At 39.6% G+C, this 9034-nt stretch overlaps 1 protein-coding gene across 1 annotated transcript; it reads right to left on the reverse strand.

Annotated features, from left to right (window-relative positions):
* Positions 1–283: 283 nt before the first annotated feature.
* On the reverse strand, positions 284–8123 carry LOC138033687 (uncharacterized). The gene is made up of 7 exons (XM_068881480.1): positions 7733–8123; positions 4640–4849; positions 2801–3067; positions 2302–2502; positions 1837–2007; positions 887–1138; positions 284–712 (listed from the first exon to the last, which is right to left on the reverse strand). Exons 1-7 carry the CDS (start codon positions 8001–8003, stop codon positions 468–470), a joined length of 1617 nt encoding a protein of 538 aa, XP_068737581.1. The 5' UTR covers positions 8004–8123; the 3' UTR covers positions 284–467.
* Between the last annotated feature and the right edge of the window lie 911 nt (positions 8124–9034).

Here is a 9034-nt window from a genome sequence, read left to right on the forward strand (position 1 = left end):
TATTACCATATATGGTGTTATGGGCTAAAATGGCGTTTTCCCCTAAAATCCGACTTTTTGCAGCCTGCCAGTCTTTCTTGGCCTATTCTTGGGGGTAACCTGATGTATCCCGGTATCGATCGACCCGTTGGAGCTTAAAGGAAACATAAAATTGCACGCAGTTATATCAAAGTAACAGCTCCTTGGGTTTTCTTCAGTAAACTATGATTTATTGTCCTTCGTGCCCCGATTTGGAACTTGGAACCAAGGGTGACTGACATTCACGTAACAAGATGACTCGATACTCTTAAGGAACAATTTTAATTCGATCAAACAAGATTAAAAATTAATAATATATGAGTATTGCTAATTAAAAATACATGTTTTGCCAAATGACTACTAAGCATGCGCAAAGGCGAAAAGGCCAGCTACCGAAGATTTGCTTTTTGACAAATTTAATCACAAGACTGAATTTATTTTACAAAAACCTATCTGACGTTGAGGAGTTTAATGATAACATATCCCGAAGCATTATTCACTCCACTCTGGTTAGATTGGTCCTTGCCGTCGTTGAACGATCCACCACCTCCCCCACAAGAGTTGGATCGGCTCCCACTGGCACCACCAGAGTAGCCACCGCCTCCACCTCCACCCCCTCCGGCTCCGTTTGGTCCACCTCCGCCGCCAAATCCACCATCTACATCATTTTGGTTCGAGCGACCTCCAACTCCACCTAGAAAGTGATTGGCAGTCGTCAGTAACTCGAAAGTAATAAGATTTAACAGGAAAAACAAACAAACAAAAGTAAAATAAAAGACAAAAAAAGGACGAGTGAAAAGAAATTTTCCATTCGTTCATTTGACTTAATCATCCATATATATACTAAATTTGTTTTTTGATGAAATACCTTTGTAAAACGATTTTCCTCCCTCGCCGCCAGTGCCTTTTGCGCCACCAAAGTTCTGATTAGACCGACCATTGGTCTCAAATCCAGCTCCGCCTCCCCCAGAGTAATTATTGTCCCCATCTTCAGCTCCCCTGCCTCCAGACCCTGCTTGAAACTGCGAGCCTCCATATCCGGCGTTTCCATTGTTGCCTGATGCCCCATTGCATCGCGGGCTTTCTCCTTTCATTTTGTCTACACCGCCACCTCCGCCAGCTAGAATAAAATAAATAAATTGAGATGAAAAGGCGTCCCTTGTTATAAACAGCGCCATTTCAGGTGACAAGAATAGAACAACATTGCGTCAAATCATATGATTTCTTACTTAGAGCAAAGTTTGAAGATGAAACAAGGATAGAGGAGCTCGAGATTCAGTATAGAGTTCATAGTTTTGAATGCAGCTGTGCGTGCAACGTATGTTTTCATAGTTGTGAGCCCCCGACTGTGTCATGTTTTAATCAATTTAGTTTTTCAATCTTCACAAGAAATCTTTGTGTGCTTTGTGTACAAGTAATGCTTAATCTTGCATTTAGTGTTTCTCTCCATGAATTCTTCGCGTGTTTCGGTGCACTGTGGTATGGTTACGTTCGCAGTGGCGAAATGCTCTGACTTAATAAATAACGCGACGTAAAACGATAAGTGACGTTAAATCGGAGAATCTGGTAACACACGTTTTATTCAATAATCTAAATTATAAGGGAATCTGCAAACAGGTAAATCACAAGATTGATTTCAACCTATGGAAACGAAGACTTGACCGGTACCGGTGCATGCTTAGCACCAGCTATATTTGTTTAATAAGCTATGATTGGTTTGTTTTGAAAGAGTAAGTTTCTTGTTATTGGTTTCGGTCAGTCAGCACTCAACTTAAAATCACTCTAAATTTCTGTAATAATAGATCTCAGTCTACTCACCAATCAACACAGGTGTGTTACCATCAGTGACAACAAACGTCCCACCTCCTCCCCCAGCTCCTCCTGAGACCGTGTTTACCCCTCCCTCCTGACCAACAAGGATCTTCAAGACTTCTCCTCTTTTGAGATGGAAATTTCCTTTAACACGCGCTCCTTTGCCTCGCTTGCTAGCTGCAAAATACAGATATGGAGGGCAACTAGTCAATAAATAAGAACGTACGAAAAAACGATTCAAAAAGTGTTTTATTTTACCCTTTCCCGTTTTCTGCGTTTTCACTAAAATATTAATGGTAAAATAATATAATGGTGCAAAATAAGTGGACTGGGGCATCGTTCACCGAACCAATAAAATCCTACGTGGTATCTGGTTTTTGAAAGCTGAGGTTGAATTTGAACAATTGGCACTAAAACAAGAAAAAATAATGATACCCTTAGTTCCCTTAAAGACTCATTTTCAACACTCACAAGACGTGAATTTGTCGTATCCGCCTGCTGCCCCTGCAGCCTCGATTGTGTACATTCCTGTTGCTGGGACTTTCCACATTTGAATTCCTTTATTTACGGTCACTTGTCCCTCGTGATCTTGTCCCTGGTAATGAGTCCCGACTGAGATGGGGCCCAAACGGCCGGTGGCACCAAGACTGGTGAACTTTGCCATGTTGAACACTGTTGAGATATGACAGATGTAAGAACAAATCAGAATATAAAGTCTTAGAAAATAGGCAACTGGGCAATTGAATTAAAGAAGGGCATGGCAAAATAAAAAGAATCAAGGACTTATTCTGTCCTCAGACCCCAAGGATAACGACCTAGCTCAGACCTCAAATATGCGTAATCGTAGTTGGGTCTTTTTTTAGCAAGCAATGTTGTTAAGGATTTCAAAGAATTTCATAGATTGCGCCGAGAACGTTACTTCTTTCATACTATTGGTCGATTTATACTGTTTTGTCTTCTCGCGGCTTACCGTTATAGCGTTTATCGACACTGTGGTCTGGATTGAAGATCACCCACTGGGTCACAAACTGTCTGAAGTATTTTTCACACGAGGACTCAACATACATCAACGCTGGAAGCCGGTCTGGCTTATCTTCTTCAGTGGAGATCTGGACCGAGCCGATAAAGACAGGATGAGGAAACTCGAAGCCAATCCACTGCATGCCAGGAAGAGCAGCGCCATTTGAAATCCAAAGACTTTCAGGGTTGTTATCAAAGGCCATACTGGGTGGATAACCTGTTAATAAACAAAACCAGAAGTTGCTAATTAGCTTATTTAAAGATACTCCTGAAAGTTACAAAGCTTTCAGGAAATTTTAGTTCGACACCTAATTTTGTTTGGCACATCCTATTCAGAGAAATCATTCACCATACGTTAAACCCAACATTACATGAGCTTTATAAACACAAGGAACTCTCTATGTGGTGAGATGTCACTCGCGAAATGTTGCACGCGCAAATGGCACGCGGGACCGAGGAGACGTAGACTGCAAAACAGTCGTTTCCTTCCATTTTCGGAAGGCGCGAAGCGCCGTAAGCATGATCCTCGCGTGTGAAGCGCGCGAGCCTCACACGCCTCGCCGTTCCTACACTCGCTCCAGAGCTGTGATCTTCTTCTAAAATGTATGTTTTCATGCTATTGTGTTGCTTCACGACTAAGACACAGGTGTACCAGTTACCACAAGGATGGAACTGATATGAAGGACTCTTAACTGAGTAATTAGAGTGAGACTGGAAAATATTAACTCTCACGTACTTACACGTTCTTCACGAAACCTTTTTTTTTTTTTTTCCTTTCGCCGCTACTTTGCAGGCCAGAAAAGAAATTTGTTAAATGTAACCTGAATCACGTACTCAGTTTTTCTTCCCGTTAAGAATCAGATGATCACATTCAGGCCTGGGTTGCATGCTCGAAGCATGGTTAGCCCTAACCAGGCTTCGAGCAACCCGCCCCAGAACATTTACTCGTTTGTTTTGTTTGTAGTAAAAAAAAAAAAAGTGCTTGCAAGCATAGATGAACCCAGATTTGTTAGAGAATACTCTTTAAGTTTGAGTATTGTCACAAGATCTACGCTACGTTGGAAAAATAAAATGTAGAAGGGAAAAAGGTCAATTTTGCAGCTGTGACGGTGGAGTTTCCTTTGTTTTCTTCGTCTCAAGGCCCAGCCAAATGGCTTTAACATTTGCTTCAACATCTGTTCGATTTTATTGAATGATGTTGAACGTGTTGACTGCTGCGGTGAAAAAACGATTTCAACATATCAACAACATCGATTCAACTTCGATTCAACATGTTTCAACACGGTTGGAAGGGAAGGGGTCTGGGGACCAACCGACGGTGTTCAACAATATCAAACTAAAGTTGAAGAAATTGTTGAGGCAGTTTGCACGGGACTTTACCTTCCTTATTTGGGTGGTTGCTGGAGAAAGTTTGCATTTTAGTGTAACCGAAATCCCTTCTAAGAGCTTAATCATCCAGTTAATAATTAACAATTAGACCCGTAGCCCGCAAGGGCTACGGGTCAATAGCCCATGAGGCGAAGCCGAATGGGCTATTGACCCGTGGCCCTTGAGGGCGAAGGGTCTAATTGTTTTGGTATCACCCAACTAGTCGGACAGAAAAGGCAATAATGAAGTTAGCAAATGCAAGTTGAAGAAATGTTTATTTGGGAATAAAACGAAAGAAAGCGTCACGCTTTTCGCTACTCGAGCACTATTACTAGTAGTCCGCTAGTGGCGTAGCCAATCAAAATGCAGGATTTGCATTAGTCCACTAGTTGGGTGATACTAATTAGCAATAGTTGCTTACCAGGTCCAAAATAACTGCTAGCGTAGCCTTTCTTTGGGTCGACATTCAGTGGTCTGTTGGACGAGGCAGTGTCGTAAAACTTGATCCCGGAGATGACCCATAGAAAAGGAACATCAACAGCATTCCTGATTCTCCAATAAGGATAGCTGCCGTTTGTGTAAGGACACTTATCCGCGCAAAATCCTGTTTCGGAGTCACATTCATGCTTTCCTGTTAATTTAAACAAAATGTTTCAAGTTTTCAGTTGGGTCTGTAAAACGTCGATTTTCTAAGGTTAATTTCATCGTTCCACACCCGGGGTGATGGAAGGCATCTACTCGGGAGGACTCATACAAGTTTTTAAAAATGAAATGTATGTTTGGAAACCTTTGTTTTTTTTTTGGTTTTTTTTTTCTTTTCAATTTCAATATAATTGTTATACTTCGGATAAAAAAAGAAACATCAAAATACTCTTGTTTTTTCGGCCATTTTAACTTGATCAAAAACAATAGACAAACTGCGGTGATAAACTTTAACTTGACGTATGGTACAACATACATCTTCAGAAGTGACGGTTGAACAAATTAAAAAATTATATAGCAGCTGCTGTAAAACTTTGAAGGAGACTAAAGTAACTAGAGTAAGAACAATGTTCTCAACAAATAAATATAAATTAAACAAGCCAGTTTTCACTGCTTATATTACATTTATTTGTTAAGAGTATTGTTCTTAATCTAGTTACTATAGTCTTTTTCAAAGTTTTATACATATGTATATATTTTTACTTTGTTCAACCTTCAATTCTGAAGATGTATGTTGTATCATACGAAACGTCAAGTTTAAATGCATTATATTATATGTTTATCACGGCAGTTTGTTTTTATTGCTTTTGATCAGGTAAAAAAAAGGGTAATCCTGTAGCTATTCCAGACTGCTATTGTCATTGGTCCCTATGACCTGGAGCTTCTTTTGTTATGTGGGCAAGGTGCGGCATTGTTTCTGTTGTATCATCTGTTCCTTTTCGCTTTCCAAGCATAGACTGCGTCTGGAACGTTACAGGATTTGCCGATGAAAAAGGAAGCTAGTAGTTTCATAGAGATCGCTGAACCAGCGAGTGAATTTCCAGTCCTTGAACTTTTCTGTTTCTTAAATTGAAATTCTCACTTTAACAATGCGAACAAAAATAACACTATCCGTTCATAGATTTTTGCAGTTATAACCCAAAAAGGGTAAAGATCCACGAGGTTGAAGTGGAAGTCCTGTTATTTAGTAAAAATTACAAATTTGGACCTTTTAGGATGTCGCGGAATTCAGTTTATTGAAATGAAGTTTACGAAATCTCGTAAGCGTACGCGTCTGGGTGAAAATTGCATCTTATTATCTATTTATTTACCAATAGCTAACTTGGATTTTGAATTTTGATTTGGATTTGGATTTTGAACAAAATTGTGAATTTTGGATCTTGGATTTTGGAATTGGAACTTTTTTAAGACACACTACTCATCCGACTTTAATGGCCCTTAAGGCGGCGAAATACGAGATACAAAAACCCTCAACTTGTCGCGCAACATTGTTTTGTTGCAAGTTTTTGTCGATGTTTCGCGTTTTTCACCTTGCATGATCAACTTGAACCGCAACAAAAACATTTGTTGCGGGTTGGAGAAATGCAGCGCGCTGAGCTGATTGGTTGATTTGCTAGTACACGAGAACATTTGTTGCGCGACAAGTTGTGAGCTTGATGAAAAACGAGCAACAAAGCCAAAATTTGTTGCTCAGAGTAGACTCGCGCTCTACTTTTCGCAACAACTTTCTTCAACCCGCAAAAAATGTTTTTGTTGAGCGACAAGATGATCGTGCAAGGTGAAAAACGGGAAACATCGACCCAAACTTGCAACAAAACAATGTTGACGCGCCAAGTTGAGGGTTTTTGTATCTCGTATTTAGCCGCCTTTAACGTTTAGGGGCTCGGATATGTTATATTTATGAATGCAAAGTGAACAAATAGATTCAAAGCACAAAGAAAAAGTTAACACAATAAAATACAAGGATAGATATAATTTTGTGTGTTGAAACATATGTAAATACACTACAATTTTATGTTTTTAACTTAACCGTATAAAATTATTCCTTTCTCTGAACGGCGAAACTAGGCAACAAAACGAAAAAACCTGCACTAGCTATAGCGATGCGATAGAGCACGTGTAACGCGATACAGATCTAGATACCAAACTTGTAATTGATACCCCAATAAATTCTAAAACGGAAATGTCATAAGCTATAATTTAAGAATAATACAAAAATATTTTCAGCCTAAAATCGGCAGAAATACGAATATGCAGCCTAGGCCGGGAAAACAACCGTGATTCTTATAAAAAAAGGGTGTAATGCAAATAAACTGACTTAAACGAAAAAAAATTCTTGGTCGCAGTTTCAATTTAAATCCATTCAACAACATTTTCTTATTTACTTTTACCAATGAAGAGTTGCAGAACTCGAATGCGGTATACAAGGTCCCTTTTTCCTCTTGACACTTAACGGGAAAGACGTGTAATACAAACGTCGCAGAAGCCAATGCGTGCGCATCATTTTGTTTTTAGAAATACCACTTGTGAGAAAATCCCAGAACTGATTTCGATTAAAATGTAAAAAGATTTTTTCAGCCCAACCGTGAAATGTCGTACATTTTTGAAAAGTCTCACCAGGTTAACCAAAATTTCCAGACGGAATGCAAGTGCTGCATTTGAATTTTCAAACGTTTTATCCACGTTTCGGGAAATTTGCACCAAATTCACCATTCAGAAGTTTTTCCTTTCCATTCGAAACTTCCGCTTGCAAATGGAAGACAATCAGATTTGCCAAATCAATTCAAAGGTAATATAACCAAAAGCCGTACAGTAAAAAAGACGAGCGCTTCTGATAACATGTTTGCATAAGCCACCATTTAATTTATCTCTAGACAATCAGATTTTAACTTCATGCATCGAGAGCTAGATATGAAACAATTCGCAACGATGAGCTTTGCTCAGTAAAACCCCCTCAACTCAATATTACTCGAGGCTAATCGAACAAATTTGATCGATGATACTTCCTTGATATATTAAAACAGAAACTCACCTTCTGTATACTGCTTACAGATAGCAACACGCTTTTCCCTGTATTTCTTATCTGTGTGCCATTCCCAACTTTTACAATAGCCAGGCTTGAATGGTCGGTTCCAAGGCGGAATCACTAAATGCGAATAAACATTGGGATCTTTTTCAAACCCGAATTGGCTGCCCCTGTGGAATTGTATTTTTCCATCGTTGCTTGAACCACCAAGCCAAAAACCGTGTGAAAAACCTAAAGTTGAAATAAAAACTAGCACCAGCGACAGATACAAAGCCATGCTTGGCCGAAGTGTGCCACGGAACTGAGGATTCAGCGCTGCACGGCAGCCGTTTTGTGTGTTTCTTCAATGCCACGCTGGAAAATCCGAAATTGCTTGTGATAGGCTGAATTTTGCAGAAGTGTGAGATTACCATTATTAGCTTTGAATTTTAAAATCCTTATTCTTTTTCACTTTTTTGAATTTCAACAGCGTTTTGTTGGCACATTGCTTCCGCCAACATTCGGTTACCAAGGAACGTTACTTCACCGACGCGTGGTAAATTCTTGTATGGCGTATGACCGCAAAGTAACAAAGCACGTGGCAAAGTTTTCGCAGCCTTTTTCCTCATGTTGTGCTAATTAAATATCTATTACAAAACAAAATCCCTTTGAAGTTAAAAGTGGAGTTTTTTCCTTTTAATTTATCTATCGTAAAGAAAGTTCAAAATTATCTCGGCGCAGTCACTCAGTGGTAAAAACTTTCCATGCAAGACGCAATGAGATTTGTACCACCAGTTCCTGAATGGACTGATTGAACTGGTAAACGATGAAACAATCTTTTGATGCAGCCATAGAACAAAAAACCTTTGTCCCAATAACTTTAAACATGCACAAAGTATGTAAATTAAATAACAAAGACCGCGTGCGATTTTTAAATCTCGGGGAAAAGTGCGCCGACAGTAATGTTTTTAGTATTTCCCGAACATTGCGACATGCTTCGGGAACCTTACTATGTGAATAGACTTTTCCACGGTTTTTGACGCCATTTTGGCTGGGGAGGGGGTAAACAAGGCAAAAATTACAGTAAATCTATGGGACCTTGGTCGACCTTGAACCTCTGTATCTAGATAAAAATGGAATGATTTTTGTGAGTGCCAAATTCTTACTATTTGTTCAGTCATAGCGAAGGACAGGAAATGGCTGGTTTTATGTTCCGCATAGGCTCGATTTCCGCCGCTCACTCGAGGTCGGGTATCCTCGCCGAGAAGAGACGGCTGGACGCGTGAGCGGATAGATTGTGTCTGTGACGTAAATTCGTATATAATTTAT

This window comes from Montipora capricornis, chromosome 14 (assembly GCF_036669925.1).
Source record: "Montipora capricornis isolate CH-2021 chromosome 14, ASM3666992v2, whole genome shotgun sequence".
NCBI classification, from domain to species: Eukaryota; Metazoa; Cnidaria; class Anthozoa; order Scleractinia; family Acroporidae; genus Montipora; species Montipora capricornis.

Coding starts and splice junctions, on each gene's coding strand:
- LOC138033687 (XM_068881480.1), bottom strand. CDS start 8,003: ATGGCTTTGTATCTGTCGCTGGTGCTAGTTTTTATTTCAACTTTAGGT. Junction 2,008..2,301: donor ATACGACAAATTCACGTCTT/GTGAGTGTTGAA, acceptor TGTATTTTGCAG/CTAGCAAGCGAGGCAAAGGA. Junction 1,139..1,836: donor TAACACACCTGTGTTGATTG/GTGAGTAGACTG, acceptor ATTTTATTCTAG/CTGGCGGAGGTGGCGGTGTA.